The 17,170-nt window shown below is 40.3% G+C and overlaps 2 protein-coding genes across 3 annotated transcripts in view; one reads left to right on the top strand and one right to left on the bottom strand.

Moving 5' to 3' along the window:
• LOC124379039 (astrotactin-2-like) overlaps window positions 1–17,170 on the bottom strand; it is a 362,618-nt gene that overhangs the window by 55,367 nt on the left and 290,081 nt on the right. For both annotated transcript variants that reach the window (XM_046839046.1, XM_046839047.1), the window contains exons 16-17: window positions 15,345–15,524; window positions 5,385–5,647 (exon numbers count right to left, since the gene is read on the bottom strand). In XM_046839046.1, the coding sequence (XP_046695002.1) occupies window positions 5,385–5,647; window positions 15,345–15,524 (443 nt within the window). The remainder of the gene's footprint in view (window positions 1–5,384; window positions 5,648–15,344; window positions 15,525–17,170) is intronic.
• Window positions 8,665–14,366, top strand: trim32 (tripartite motif containing 32). The gene is made up of 2 exons (XM_046839048.1): window positions 8,665–8,753; window positions 9,854–14,366. Exon 2 carries the CDS (start codon window positions 9,869–9,871, stop codon window positions 11,879–11,881), a length of 2,013 nt encoding a protein of 670 aa, XP_046695004.1. The 5' UTR covers window positions 8,665–8,753; window positions 9,854–9,868; the 3' UTR covers window positions 11,882–14,366.

Here is a 17,170-nt window from a genome sequence, read left to right as displayed (position 1 = left end):
AACAGAAAACGTTCAAGTTTCAACAAATATAAGATGTGTCATTCATGTTTGCTCTATTTGATCAGCAAACCTTTGAGCTTGGACCATTCTAATTCATGTTCCCCCACACCAGAGACCCCCAAATATACAAGATGGTATCAAAAAGTTTCTAGCTCTGTTTACACAAAAGTACTTTATTTATCTATGTTTACACTCAATCACTTTTAAAATAGTCCCCTCGCACAGCAATGCAGAGCTCCCTGCGTTCTTCTGGAACCCGTCCTGGAAGTCTTCTTTTCCAGCTAGATCGCCGCAATGGTGTCAAAATGGCGACCTTTGAGCTGGATCTTTATCTTCGTGAAAAGGGCGAAGTCAGCAGGAGCCAAATCTGGCAGGTAGGGTGGATTCAGAATTTAGTTTGCTCTTTGTTCTAACTTGCTGTCCATGATGAAATTGCAGACGTGGTAACACACGTGGACAGGACAGCACCGGTTATAACATTCGCCTTGAAACTTTTTGACACTACCTTGTATTAAGAAAGAACCAGTGTGGCTACATGTTTTTGGGAAATACCAGGTGTGTTTCTTGGTTATAAAATCAGGCCTTTGCAGAAAAGATCTTCTACAGATTCATTGGAAGGATTATTTGCATGCGTATTGGTTCTATTTGTTTTTTAAGAGACCCCAGTGGAACATTTTCTGAAAGGGAACAGTTTGTTCTATAGATTCCACATGATGGACAAACATCCGTCTTCAGTAGGCACTTTATATTAGTCAGGGTCACTGTGGATTCAGAGCCGGTCCCAGAAATGGGGTGTGAGGACAAATGAACTGATTAAACCAAAAACCAGCAGCCACACTGGCCATTTGTGGACAAGACTGGACAGTCTTGCTCTAAACTTTTAAAAAATTGATACCCCAAAAATTCCTTGAAAGGTTAATACTTCGAGCATTCCAATGAAACCCTGGTGGAACATTTTAAGAAAGGGGAGCAAAAGGGGCAAACCAAAGTAACCCTTAAGGGTTCATTTATCTTCAGTAAGCACTTTATGCCGGTCAGGATTGGATTGCTCATCAGTCCACCAAGGATTTGGTGGAGATTTATTGATTGTAGCTTTTGAAAGAGAGCACAGTGAAGCTTTTCCCTAAATGCAGAATTCACTGTTGTATAAATTCTCCAGAGGGTCAAACCACGGAATGATTTAAGGTTCCTACATTCATTCATATTAAATAAGTGCTTTATCCTAGTCATGACCCTGGGATCATGGTATATCCATGAGTACTGGGTGCAAGGTGAGAAGACAGACTGAATCTGGGAAATTGGGGTTGTGGTGGCTCAGTGGGTAAGTTTCTGGGTTATTGATTGGAAGGTCAGTGTTGCCACTCTTGGGACCTTAAGCAAGGCCCTTAACCCTCTGTGCTCCAGGGGTACTGTAACATGGCTGCACTCTGACCCCAGCTTCCTAACATGGCTGGGATATGCAAAGATACAACTATTTTACCTGTGGGATTAGTAAAGTGTTTTTTTTTTTTTTTTTAATTGCCATTGAGTCTCAGGATACCAAACACACTAAAGTGTCATTCTGCCAGAATCATCAATCCACCAGTGATTTTGAGAGGTGGGAGCAAACCAATAAATGAGGATTAAATGTGGCAGATAACGTCTTTTTTTGGGGGGGCTAACGAGAATGCATTGCTGTATCTTAATTTCCTAATATTTCATCTTGGTTCTTGATAACTAGCAAAAACTAGCGCACAAGAAAAAGACTTGTCTGAAGTTTTACGTAATCAATCCGAGACACGTACAGACCTGCGTTCTCTCGCTAATGATAGCTATCAGCAATGACGCATCGTATAAACATTCCTTTCCCTCCATAAATTAATAAGCTTCTCTTCTTGCTGTGCTATCTACCTGACTCGTTTTGACTTTTTTCCTGAGGTGGTTTGAAGTTGTCGCGCTAATTGCGTCAGCAGGTGCGGCGCGCCTATTGGTTCTCGGTTTGACATTCATCGTGTGAGAAGTTGCACTGCAGAAAAAAAAGACTCGTAAAACTTTGGACACTGCCAGAATTTCATTGTAGGAAAAAAACGATCGCAACTGTCTGTGAATATGTCAAACCAGTGATCAAATACTACAGATTTTAGCCTGGAATTATAGAAATCTTTTAGGATTTTCTAAATTTGTCTTAGACGACCAAATTGTGGCCAAAACATTCTGGTATTCCAGTTTATTCAAGTTTCCTTGGACTCCCATCTGCCTTTCCTACATAGCCCCGAGTTGCATGCATCCTTTACGAATTCCCTGTTTACCATTCGGTTGCTTATATGTACTCACTTTGCTTATGAAATAAACGAAAAATGTGCAAAGTAAATCAAAGAAAGGGAGTAAAAGCGCAGGATAAGGCGCATAAAAGAGACTTGAACAATGTATTGTCTGGTACCCCAGAGTCGATGCAACATCCGCATCAATAACATCGGCATAATTTCAGGTCCAGCCGTCTGCACCGTTCTCACTGTCTAAGTGTGTGTGCGTGTGAGTGTGAGTTTCTGGGGGGGGACGCCGTGCTCTTCTGTTTGTTTACCTATTGACAGTCTCCCACTAGGGACTGTCTGATATTGATTGCTCGTCTCTCGCCCCCGTTGAGCCTCTTGTTCCTTGTGACAGTGGTTTGTGCAGGCACGACAGGCTACAACTCAGACACACACAACCACAAGCGATCACAAAGGACAGAAAAAAGAGAGAGATAGAAATGAACCGTAGGGTTTGAAGTGGTCAGATTTGTCCACAGGTTCGGTTAGTGCGTCACTCTCGCATCTGCCTTGTAACTTGCAGCAGCGCAGCAGACGCCGGCTAATTCCATCGTAGACGTCAGCGCGGGAGAAATCAAGCAGGAAAAAAAAAACGAGAGCAGCGTCGATCCGCTCCAAACACGATTTAATATCCTCATTAACTCCGTGAGTCAGAAGATACAGTGGCTACTGGGCTGCTAATTGAATAATAGTCTGCTCCTCAAGGAGAGATATGTCAGATTTTCTTGGTTTGCGAGGAGGAAGAAGCGCAAGCATGTGTAGCCTATACACACACACACACACACAGTCTGGCCTTTATCTATTCTATTCATCATACTTCCCAAATGAGAAATCAATGTCCTGGATCCGAGTGCATGTCTGAGAAAAACGTTTCTGCCATCTGCTGGGAAACGTAGGAGTTTCAGTCTTATATGATGTGAAACAAAAATCCAGGGGTTCACCACAAAGAAAACCACCTCAGGACCTGTTTTCTAACTTGTTAATAGAGACAAATCCTTCATTCATCCAGTGTTGACTGAAATGAATGATGCCCTTCAGGGTTTAGGGCTCAAGGGTCCAGCGGTGGCAACATAGTGGTGCTGGGATTTGAACTTGTGACCTTATAATCCGAGGTCCAAAGCCTAAACCACTGAGCTACAACCTCCTCCAAACTCCAACCAAGACTCAAAACCCACATTTGCACGAGCGGAATTATATTCCTGTGGATGCAATATATTTATATAAATACAGTCACATAAATGAAGCAGGGTTTTTGGTGATTATATAAACTGTGATGACAAAAGTGTGTGGACTGTTTTTGAACATCTTATTCCACATTAAGTCCCCATTTGTTGTTATTTTATTCTCGGCTCAACTGGGACGATGTTCCTCCAGATTTTGTGGAGATTTGTGAAGATTAATTTAGCCATAAGGGTGGAAAAAGGCAGGTGTTCTAAAACTTTTTTCTATACAGTGTTAGTTATAAACAAGCAAGGCTTCTGAAGCTGCTCCTTAAATAATCTCTGCAGCCATAAACTCGAGAATCGCTGACTTGAGTTTTAATTTTTGTACATGAATATGTATGAAATTTTTCCCAATAATCTATCATTTTCATTCCATAACATAAAGAAAAAAAGAAAGGAGCAGCGCCATCAACTGTCTGTATATATAAAAGTTTCTCTCCAATGAGATTTTAGCCGTAGCATCACGTATTGTCGTAAGGTCATCACCGTGAGCAGGCTTTTTGCTTTTTTTTTATCATAAACCCTGTGTTGCCTGAAGCTGTTCCTTTAACCAATCAGACTCCGATTCAGTCACTCTGAGGATCCCTAGAAGGCGACGAAACACGACATTTTCAGCTCTTTTGATTGAACGGTCAGAGAGTGCAGTATTCAGACTCGCATCTGTAGCAAACTGCAAAAGCTCAATATGTGGATTTAATACTGTTTTTTTTTCATTCCAGAGGAAACTGATTTGGTCAAACTTACAAGGACGTTTAGAAGACGGACTTTTCAAGAAAAGCTGAATATCTTGCGGAAAGGTCTGTCTAAACAGTTCAAAACAGTTATTAAGCTTATTCATGAACCACTTATACTTTTGATTTTTCTTTCCCAAATATAACCCCACAATGATTTCATTTGAAATCCCCAGGAAAACGATGATGCTCAGAAAAAATGCACAAAAATGTCATTTCATGAGGTAAATATCGATGCTTCTGTTAGAGATGATGTATGTGGAGGTGCTGCTGTGGCTACAGTGAAAGGAGATGTGTTGAATTGTGATCATTGGGTTTCTTGCTTTATGACATTCAGTTTCGCTGTATGAGATTCCTGTGTGTGATGCAGCGCTCTGTTCAACTACGTTTTCTATAATGCTGATTGTTCTGTAGCCGTTGCATCATAATGATGGTAGTAAGAGATGGATTGACTCAGGTAACGCACCACTGAAGGCCTGGGTGTGAAACGCACGGCCCACAACTGCTTTCGATAAATCAACACGTGCCTTTAACTGACTAAGTTTCAGTTAAAAGTGAGATTGATGGCTCGATATTGAACTACACTTCAACAATTTTTGTGTATAATTTATATTGCTAATTCAAGAATTCAAGAATTCAAGAGTTATTTAGTCCAAAATTTGGGCTGGGTGGGGCAGGAAGGGGCGAACCAGACGTAGTCTCAGATAAATGTTTGTAGGAATCTCATTTTTCATGATATGTTTATTCTATTTAAAATATAAACTCACGAGACATGTGACTTTTAACCCGGTAGCTGTGAGTCCCAAAAGCTGTGGTGAAGCCTAACAGGTTAAATTAATGTGCTCACTGAATGTGAGAAACATTTCTATAATTTTCTATAATAACACCGTGTAACTTGTATCACAAAGTCTAATCACTAATTTGGGGTTAAATATTTATTTTACTGAGTTTTATAGGAGTTTTGTGATATCAACAGGATGAGAGTTTTTTTATGAGGCCATTATTGAAATGACCAAAGGGTAAAGGTTAAGGTCATCAAATCACTGTTAAGAAAATATCCAATGTGTGCACATCACTGAGGGATTTATAATATATATTTTGTCCCACTGTGGATTAAATCTGTCCTCGAAGGTGTCTCTTACCTCTTTGGTGAGGTTGTCCTGGATGAGGCTGAAGAGTGGTACTGAACGGCTGACATCCAGCAGTGCAGGCAAAGGGCTGGGACTGTCTCTGCCCACCTGCCTGCACAGGTGACACGCCGCAGGGCAGCTGCCCTTCTCCTGACACTGGATCTCCACTCCAGCCACCAGGTCATCAGACAGCAGCTGAGTCTTCATTAGGTCAGACAGGAAGGTGATAAAGGGGACGGCTTTCAGGTCTCGGCGGCTCACTTGCTCAGTCACCTCTGTTGAGTTAAGAGAGAATTAAATGTAATTCGTTAATGTGGTTAAGTAGCGTTTTCACGTATCTGTACTTTACTGAAGTGTTTCCATTTGGGAAGATATTTACTTTTAATTCTTAGTTAAAAAAAAGGTTGTGGGCTCATGATAATTGTAATAGAAATCAACCAGTGTTTGACTCATTAATATCATTCTATTAATAGATCAGTGTGCTGAGAGTCTTTTCAAGAGTTGACCAAGTAAAAAGTTCTGCGACAAAAATATTAATAGGAACATTAGAATCCTAATAAATCATAATACTTTAATACTTAAGTACATTTGAAATCAAATACTTTTGTACTTTTACTCAAACGGGTGGAAGATCAAAGGGACACTTTTACTAGTCATATTTTACCGAATGTTTGACAAAAGTCAAAGAACGAGTAAAAGATTTAGATACTAAGATAAAAGGTGAATGTGCGAGTCTCCGTGAAGTCAAATTACAGAGAAACGACTCATAAGAAAACCGTTCGGTTGATTTCAGTATTTGTTGTCTAAATCTATGGACAGCTGGGTCTCATCTGTGACTGGACAATGCAACAAGAACAACGCGTATGATTTTTTTCACTTTACACTAAATATTCTGATGTGTTTATGAGATATTTCAGGCAGAACTTCAGCTCCATCTGGAGGCAGGACGCAGAATTACAGTATTAAAACATCAATGGAGAGAAATGTACTGTTTACTAGTCAAATAAATTGAAAGAATAGATAATAATATTACATTGTTCTTTTGTTAAACAACAAAATATATCACTAGTATCATTGATGTTATTAATTTTGTTATGATTGGTCATTCTTGTATTAGTAGAGTATTGTACTTTGTGTAAGTGAGAATGCTTTCAGAAATACGAGTGCTGGTCATTTATTTTTTTATCAATTAACAAAATAGAAACAGAACAGAAGAGAAATTCAGATTAAATCAATATTTGGTGCCAGCATCAGTTCTTCTAGGTTCACTTGCACTTGGTAGAGTTTTTGAAGGAACTCAGCATGATGTTTTTCCAAATATCTTGAAAAAACCAACCACAGATCTTCTAGGCTGTGTCAAACCATTCTGTCTCTTCATGTAATCCCAGACAGACTCGATGTTGGGATCAGAGCTTTGTGGGGGGTGCCAAAGCTTTTATTTCCAGGACTCCTTGTTCTTTTTGAAGATAGTTCTTTATGACATTGGCTGTATATTTGGAGTTGTCCTGCTACAGAATAAATTTGGGGCCAATCAGATGCCTCCCTGATGGTACTGCATGATGGATCAGTATCTTTCTGTATTTCTCAGCATAGATGACATCATTAATCCTGACCAAATCTTCAACTCCATTTGCAGAAACTTGCAAGAAACCTCCACCATGCTTCAACTTGTCCTGCAGATACACCGCTCTCCTATCTATCTATCTATCTATCTATCTATCTATCTATCTATCTATCTATCTATCTATCTATCTATCTATCTATCTATTAAATTTTTTCTTAGTCACTTTGGAGTGTTTTTTTAGATCAGAAATTCAATTCTCAAAACTATTTGTTCAGCCTCCACATCATTTAGTCACTTGTGCTCATCATAAGAACATTTCTTGTCACTTTGATCCAATTGCGAATGCTTTTGTACATTCATTTATTGGATTGTGCTCAAACGTCTTCTGTTTCCTACAGTATCAGTTGTTTATGTTCATGTTGATTAAATATATTCTGCTGGTTTCACCTGAATAGTTTTAACCCCCCAAAACATCTCAGCATCAGTTCACTGTGTATGTCATCAAATGCAAAATGGTTAAACCAGATGTCATCATCCGTCATCTAAAATGTATATTACATTTTATTTTGTAAATGTGCTGAATTGATAAAATTGTACAGATGAATCTTGAATGTCACTAATGAAGGCGAGTGAACGACATCAGAGCAACCAATGATCAACCAGTTCTCTAAAACAGGTCAAAGGTGAATCTCATGAATCTTCAGTTGGAGAGTGAATACAGACAAAACACAGAATTATACATTTCTGAAAACAGATGAACAACCAAGAAACAAATGAACATGAATTTGTGCTGAAATTCACAGATGCCAAACAAAAGGAAGTAAAATTTTGTGCATTTTCAGTCACTGTGATCCAAACCATCGTTTATATCAAGAAACACTGAAACTGTGCAGCTTCATACCGAAAACACGACTAAACGTTTTGATGATCGTGTTTGTGAACATGACAAAAGCACTTTTTTTATTCTGATGGGAATGAGATGTTTACTGACACAAATACTTACTATCGAGAGATGAAATGAGAATTTTAAGAAAAGAACAGATTTTTGCAAGAAATCCATTGTGTTTTGCTGTTTGTAAAATTGAATTGAGAAATGCATTTACTGGTTTGCAAATATTAAGGATGGTTCGAGAAACGCTACAGAGCAAACGAGAAAAAACTGTAACACCTAAAACGATTATTGAACACAAGAACTACTTACAGCTTTATCAATATATTAGATAACTGAGTTTAAATTACGTATACATTTCTATTATAATATATTACTATTATTATACTGTACCATTATACTGTACTATTATAATTATACTTGAATTATACTATACTGGTATATAATATATAGTATACAATTATATGTATAAACGTATAAATAAAATACACGCACCATGTGACCCTTAATATTAAATATAATAAAAAAGATTTACTATGAAGCAATATTCTGACTGGATTACAATTTATTCATTAGCTATGTTTTTCATTTGATTGTCTATAAAAGGGAAATTGATAATAATAATAATAATAATAATAATAATAATAATAATAATAATAATATTTATAATAATAATAATAATAACATTTATAATAATAATCATTATTATTATTATTATTATTATTATTAATAAACGCGGATGAGGAACAAACCAAGTCAAACAGATCGACCTTTAGACCAATCAGCATTGAGAAGTCGGACACGGTATCCACCAATCACATGAGCAGTGGGCGCCCCGCCCCCTCCCCATGACATCATCTCCGCAGTGCTCGGGTTGTTGCTACTGCATCTCCACACTCAGACTGACATTGAGCTGAGCTGAGCGCAGGTAAGAAGCAGAATCAAAATAATCGTAATCAAAATAAAACATCGCGTTTTGCACTGACTTTCACTTTCTGACCTCCTGCGGCTCTTTATTCCTTTTTCTCTGTGTGTCAATTGTTATAAATGATCGTTATGAGAAGCGCCGTATGCTGCGTTGTGGGTTAGCCTTGATGCTAACCAGCCCAATTATAGGTGTGTGCATAGCTAAGGTCTTATAAGTCGCATTTTCTATATATATAGTTTGCCCTTTATATTCTTTTTTTTTTTTTTTCATTGGGTACCTTATCTAAAGCTATAGTGAGCTACACCTAAAGAAAGAAACACACACACACACACACACTAATATATCTAATATATATATATATATATATATATATATATATATAAAACACAGATCAGGTCTGACATTTTAACATTATGATAGTTAAAATGAAGAACACTGATGAGCTCTTCATCATGTCACATGTTAGTGGGTGGATTTATTTATTTATTTATTTATTTATTTATTTATTATTTGACAGCAAGTCAACATTTTGTTTACAAAGTTCGACGTGTAAGAAGCAGGAAAAATGGGCGAGCATAAGGATTTGAACGGGTTTGACAAAGGCCAAATTTGTGTAGACGTCTAGACGACTGGGTCAGAGCGTCACCAAAACGGGAGCTCTTGTGGGATGTTCTCGGTCTTCAGGACTGTTTTGGGAGCGAAAGGGGGACCGACACAATAATACGTCGTAACATCGTGATGAGTCTATGTGCACTTCTTAAAAAGGCAAAATTGGATTGGAAAACCTCATGCACTAATGTAGAACGTTCCTGCATCATATCAGATAAGATCTGCCAGGCACTGCAGTAATGTATGTCAGCATGAATTATACATATTTAAAGCATTATAAACAATGTAACATGGGCTTCTACCATTACAGGGAGTGACTTTGGTAATTATTAATCCTTCGAAAAATCAATAATAATATTCTGAACATCCAACTGATGTGAATTTCTCCTTAAAACTTTTGCAAGACTTTAAAATCTCAGCTGTGTGGAGTTAAACGTATCAGTGATGTTCTATAATGCGCTAATGAATCCCTCTTGTGTTCTCATTCATAGTGTGTGAAATGAATCATGGCAGCTGTTTCATTTCTGGATCCAGACCTGGTGCGGGAGGTGCTGGAGTGCCCCATCTGCTTCGAAACCTACAATCAAGACGAGCTCCGCCCCAAACTGCTCCTGTGTGGCCACTCGGTGTGCCGTCAGTGCCTGGAGAAGCTGCTGGCGAGCACCATTAACGGCGTGCGATGCCCGTTTTGCAGTAAGGTATCCCGTATGAGCAGCATCTCCATGCTGGCTGACAATCTCACGGTGCTGAAGATCATCGACTGTGCGAGCTCGTGCGACTCGACGGCCGGCCTCATGTGCAAGTCGTGCAAGAACCGGCTGCCGCGTCAGTACTGCTGCGACTGTGCCGTGGTACTGTGCGATGCCTGCAAGGTGGAAGGCCATCAGCATGAAGGACACACCGTGCAGACAATCCGTGCCGCCGCCGAACAGCGTCGCACGGACCTTGGCGAAAGGTTGGTGAACCTTCGAGATAGCATGGCTAATATTCAGAAGAAGAAAGCAGTTATCGATAACGTTTCGAAATCCCTGCGTCTGAAGTACAAAGCGGTCCAGCAAGAATATGCGAGGGCCGAGCTGCAGCTTCAGGAGGAGCTCGGGCGTTCGCGCCGGGCCTTCACAGCGTCTCTGGCAGAGGTCGAGAAGCTCAATTCTCAGATCCTCGAAGAGCAAACGTACCTCCTGAACATCGCTGAGGTCCAGGTTGTGTCTCGGTGTGACTACTTGACAATGAGGATTAAGCAGACCGACACTGCTTTTCTCGAAGGAGCAGGAAGTAACGATGAAGAAGAGCTCGATGTCAAAAGCAATCTACCTGTTCTCCTAAAACTGCAAGAACCTGAGCTGCTCAAAGCAGAGAACCCGCAGTCTTTAGATGTGGGGCAGCTGATGACCAAGCAGTGTACCGTTAACATCGATGAAGAGGACGGCTTGGAGTTAGCTGCTGCAGCCGCCATGGCCGATGACACTACTGCCCCTGCCCCTGTAGATATGTATCATGAAGTGGATATGACAAGCACAGTAGAGGAAGCTGTTTGCGCCTCACCTGGCAGCTTCAAATCCAAATCTGTGGATGGCGGTGGACCTGCGACAGGTGGAGCAACCGGAGGTCAGCTATGTCAGTATGTAAAGAAGATGGGGTGCAAAGGGAACCTCCCGGGCATGTTCAACCTTCCCGTGAGCATCTGTGTAACTCCTCAGGGCGACGTTCTGGTGGCGGACCGAGGCAATTACCGGATTCAGATCTTTAACCGCAAGGGCTTCCAACGTGAGATCCGCCGCAACCCGAACAGCATCGACAGCTTCGTCTTGAGCTTCCTAGGTGCTGATCTTCCCAATCTCATCCCTCTGTCCATCGCAATCACCCCTCAGGGACTCATCGGCGTCACTGATAACTACGATAATTCAGTCAAGGTTTACACGACAGACGGGCACTGTATCGCATGCCACAAGAACCAGCTGATCAAGCCATGGGGGATCGCTGCCATGCCTTCAGGGCAGTTTGTCGTATCTGATGTGGAAGGAGGCAAGCTGTGGTGCTTGTTGGTGGATCGTAACGTCGGGGTCGTGAACTACAACAAGTTGTGCTCGGCAGTTAGGCCTAAGTTTGTGACTTGCGACTCTTCAGGGACAGTGTACTTTACACAAGGATTAGGTCTGAATATCGAGAACAGGCATAACGAGCACCACCTGGAAGGCGGTTTCTCCATCGGGTCAGTCGGGACTGACGGTCAGCTCGGGAAACAGCTGAGCCACTTCTTCTCTGAAACGGAGGATTTCCGGTGCATCACAGGAATGTGCGTGGACACCAACGGGGACCTCCTGGTGACGGACAGTGGACGGAAGGAAATCCTGCAGTTCCCCAAGGAAGGCGGTTATAACATCCTGATTCAAGAGGGACTGACGTGTCCTGTCGGGGTGGCCGTCACACAAAAAGGACAGCTTCTGGTTTTAGATTGCTGGGACCACTGCGTCAAGGTGTATACCTATTTACAAAAGCGGCGCTCGTCGACTTGTTGAGACCGCACCGCTTCATTCGACTCGTCACTTTAACTCGAGGGCTGCGTTATCTCTGAAATTTCATTGGTAGGGTTGAAAGAAATGCAGACAGCGATAACACAGTCTTTCACCACTGCCAGCGAGAGCTCAGAAAGATGACCCAACTTTTACCTTTGTGGCTGCTTTTGTTTTCTGTTTGATATACGGCACAACAGGTGGCAATATTTTGACCAGACTTGTCTCTTTGAGTGGGAGTGGGAGCTTGAAATTGATAACGTATACAAACTTTTATGTGCCGTGCTACCATCAAAGTGAAGGACTGTCAGGTTTACGTCAAGCACTAAACAAAATGGAAATATTTGATCTGGATGGATAAAAGGAACACGTTTGTCCACCTGGTATTGATTTCTCAATGTCAAAGTGCCCTCTTCCCATCAAAGGACGCGTACGTAGTTTCATCGCGCAGCATCAAACATCGGAATACAGTGTAACTACATCTGTTAATCTCGGGATGAAATGATTACCATGATGCAGTTGATGAATTCATAATTGTAGGTGTTTTGTACCTGTATACAAGTTTGTTGTAGCTACCAAAGTAAGTCCCAGATCAGGATTTCTGAGTGTGTGATCACGGCTTATTAGATTGACATGATCGACCTGTCGACCTTTAGGAATTTTGCATAGATGCTCTTAAATTGAACCTATGGTCACACGGGGTACAAGTAATTACCCAAAAATAGTCATATATATATATAATTTTTTTAATTAAAGAAAAAAGCAGTAATTGATCTACTGGATATGAAATAGAATTGCTTTGTTGTTATAGATTTGTCAATGTTAGCCAATGTCCCCACATTTCATGTTGGTCAAGTTTTTCCCCCTCGATATTCGATGTGGCCTTGGCTAATATCACAGTGAACATACAATGTTTGAAGTTAATATACTTGAAATAAAATTGTTTTTTTGTTCGACTTCGAGGTAACCTTTAACATTTTCACAACAACCAGAGCATTAAAACCACTGACGGGTGAAGTGAATGACCTCAATTGTCTCGTTACATTGGCACCTGTTTGAAGCTGAAAAAATGGGCAAGTGCACCCCCCTTTATGACAACGGTACCCTGTTATCAGCGGTCTCTTTCAGTAGGATAGTATGTCCAGCCATACCGCAGAAATTGTTCAGGAATGGATTCAAAAGCTTGAAGAAAATTTCATGGTCTTGACTTTGACTCCAAATCCCCTACAAATCGATCTTATCAAGCGTCTGTGGGAAGTCCAGTTTATTCAAGTCTGATCTATTGAAGCTACAACTCAGAACTTTCAGGACTTTGGACAGCACAAGGGGGAACCACACATTATGAAGCAGGTGGATTAAATGTTACCGCTTCTTGATGTTGGTGGAAAAGTCCAAAATCAGTGACAATTAGAAAGTGATTTGAAAACCTTTGCCGTTTGATGCAACAGCAGCGTAGTCAAGCGCATCATGGTGAAAACACTGGTGCTTAGCAGGTATAACAAAACCTGCCAATCAACTGCTTTATTTACAAGCTGACAATTTCGTACTATTCTACAACGCTTGATACGAACTTGTGCAGGTTAACGCCTTCCTTAACGGGTCTACGCATTATTCCTCTTCTGGAAAAACAAACGCAGGACGACGCAAACCGCCGTAATACAATCCAGCAGCATTCGAGTGTCCTCGTTTGCAATAACGACTTGCTTTCGAGCTGAAAATATAAGGAATTAATCGAAACTATCACATTATATGTAACGGTGCACTCGCGAGTTTATTTTGTACTGTATGGATTTGAGATCCTGTTGCTAATCGACACCTCGGCCTCTGTTGTAAATCACAATGTTGAGCACTTCTAGATTTCTGTAACGATTTTAAAGAAAAATAGTATCTTATAAAATAAAAGAACACGTGGCCACCCATCAAACAACAATCTGGAGCGGGTGCGTGTTCAGTTCTGAAAGTCAGATAACGTGGTACCTTGAAGTGCAGCATGTCCCGATATACACATCGTCAATTAGTCGAATTTTGTTAGAATATTTATGAAATTGCAACATTCTCTGCTATTCTGCTATTTAGCCAGTCTTGTCCGCCATGTTGTTTGTTGGTGTGTTAGTTCCTCAACACTGTGGCAAAGCAAAGTGCGACACCATGTTTGGTAAAAATAAGCGCACTTAAGAAGCACTTCATCGGGGTATTTCCCAAGTGCCCTACAATACGTCGTAATCACACCATGCTGAAATCCGAGTCACGTTCTATAGTAGCGTTTAGTCCAGAATGCACAAAATGACTCGAAATATCTGACACCATCACGTCAACGTCTGGCCCATGTCTTAAAAAAATATTAATTCTTATGAAAAGCAGGGTGCTGTAAACACGCATCTCAGTCGTGGACACTACATGACCATGTGTTCTAGACGCTGTAAAGTAAACCTTTGTTTTTTCTTTGTTTGTTCATGATCAGTTGTGTGCAATAAATTCATTAATAAATTTGTGAAGCTTTTGCCGGAATTTTTTATTTCATGCTATTGTTAATATCTTGGTGGTTGCCAGAGCAAGAAAAAAAATCATTTCACTTTCTGGATTCTTCAGTCAATTTATGACTGTTAACTCCTATTTGAAATGAATGCCTTCCTTCCTACTTTTTAGAGGTCTACAAACACTCCAGGATTTTTTATTTTTTTTTTCGTATTTTTGTTATTCGTAAAATAAATTGCTTCACAATTTTCTTTCAAAGGATCTTAATCCTATCTAGCTGTACTGCGTACTGACCTTTTGACTTACTGGATAGTTCCAGTTGGTATAAACTCATTGATTAATTATATTGACATACTATTTTATAAGTAATTAGGACACTGTTGGGTTTGTGTCACTGATTGTTATTCACTCTCACTGTGTCCGGTGTGGTCTAGTGGAATTCAGATGAGAAGATCGGATCATTTTTGTGACTCGATTCTTTCATCAAAACGAACAAATCTTTTTTCTGAGTCATTTTGTTCATTTTATCAGAAATCAGAATGTTACATGTCTACATGCACCAGCTTTCACTATAGCTCCAATACTGTATATATGTATATATAACTGCATAGCGTCTATAGGAGTCACGTGACAAAAGAGCAAACGACTCGTACTAGAAAAGTCGAGCGGTAAACTACTCAATTCAGTTTCCTGTACACATCGAAAGTAGATTTGTTGCTAATGCACATCCAGTACAAAACACACAAATCACTATTTGAGATGAATCTTTTGAGTCACATTAAAGACTCGTTCAAAATGAATGAATCATTTATAAATGACTCATCACTAATGAACTCGCTCTCTGTCATGTTTCTTAGTTTAAACGTTTTGTTAAATTACACACACATCCACACCGATTAGCTTTATCTCTCTTAAACCCATCAGCCATCGTCATGATCGTTGTCACAGTCTGAGTCTTCTGATGAAAAAGTCTCGTTCTGGTCCCTGCACTCACCTTTCTGATACTGGAGCCAGAGCTGCTGTTGCACCTTCTTGCTGGGGAAGTAGATGTTACAGCTGAGCTCGGAGCCATACAGGGCCTCGGAGATGTAATGGCTGCCATACTGCTGGATAAAGGACAGGAGCTCGTCACGTGTGCTGTCTGCCGTCAGAGACTTTAGAACCTTTGAGAACCCTGGAGAAGGAGGTACAATGGAACAGAACTGTGGTGAATACTGATGAGTGGAGATCTGGTGTTTAAAACGATGAGGTGATTGTGGTTTCCTTATGGTTTAAATCATTTATTCTATTTTTGTTTTAATAATTTAAAGGGGGAGGGCATGTTCTTCAGTCAACCAAGAGACTGGAAATAAACAATAATAAACATTTTATTTGTATTTTATGTAACATTTTTCAACACAGACCTTTTCACAAGATTTTTATTGTTGGTGGTGTGGGATGAAAAAAAAAAAGTGTATGTAATATTTAATTAAATACACTTTTTATAATATTTTTTAATAATATTTCATTTTCTTTTTTGGTGAGCTAATTGTCAAGTACAATAAACAGATAAATAAAGGAGTCTTGTATTGGACCATTAGAAACGGGGATGTTTCTAGGGCTGGATGTCACCAGAAACACCTGCATTAATATTTTACAGGAAGTCCTCAGGGGACTGGAGGTGCAGTGTGTAGTGCAGTGTATATACACTCAGCTCTAAGGCTGTCTGTCCGTCTATCTATCTATCTATCTGTCTATCTGTCTGCCTGTCTGCCTGTCTGCCTGTCCGTCCGTCCGTCTATCTATCTATCTATCTATCTATCTATCTATCTATCTATCTATCTATCTATCTATCTATCTATCTGTCTATCTGTCTGCCTGTCTGCCTGTCTGGCCGTCCGTCCGTCCATCCATCCATCCATCCATCCATCCATCCATCCATCTATCTATCTATCTATCTGGCTCTGTCTGTCTGCCTGCCTGCCTGTGTCTGTCTGTCTGTCTGTCTGAAACACCAGAAACACCTGCATTATTATTTTACAGGAAGTCCTCAGGGGACTGGAGGTGCAGTGTGTAGTGCAGTGTATATACACTCGGCTCTAAGGCCGTTTGTCCGTCCGTCCGTCCGTCCGTCCGTCCGTCCGTCCGTCCGTCCGTCCATCCATCCATCCATCTATCCATCCATCCATCCATCCATCCATCCATCCATCTATGTCTGTCTGTCTGTCTGTCTGTCTGTCTGTCTGTCTGCCTGTCTGCCTGTCCGTCCGTCCGTCCGTCCATCTATCTATCTATCTATCTATCTATCTATCATCTATCTATCTATCCATCTATCTATCTATCTATCTATCTATCTATCTATCTATCTATCTATCTATCTATCTATCTATCTATCTATCTATCTATCTATCTATCTGCCTCTGTCTGTCTGTCTGCCTGTCTGCCTGTGTCTGCCGGTCGGTCGGTCTGTCTATCGATCGATCGATCGTGTTCTTTGGAGTCCAACTGTCTAAAATGAAATTTGTCATAGCACTAAATGACCTCCTTAGAGACTCCAGTGTAAAAGTATTTGGCCGCTCTGTGTCAGCAGTTTTAAATATTTCAGTTTTAAGTGTTTTTTCTAGTTAGTCATGGGACGGTGTGAAAAATGCATGCTTCTATTCATTTTTTGCCTGTTTTGCCTTCAGAACTTGAAATGTACAAATACAGTGCTTTCTGAAATGTGGCCTTTTATTCATTTTTTGACATCACTGATATTATAGAACTCTTAAATTTGACTGGACCAGAAAGTGTTTATTTGTTTATGTATTGATTTAAAAATGATTATAAATATATCTATGA

Source organism: Silurus meridionalis, chromosome 25 (genome assembly GCF_014805685.1).
Source record: "Silurus meridionalis isolate SWU-2019-XX chromosome 25, ASM1480568v1, whole genome shotgun sequence".
Taxonomy (NCBI): Eukaryota; Metazoa; Chordata; class Actinopteri; order Siluriformes; family Siluridae; genus Silurus; species Silurus meridionalis.
Note: the sequence above shows the minus strand (reverse complement) of the source record. Positions and strands in the feature narration are given on the sequence as shown.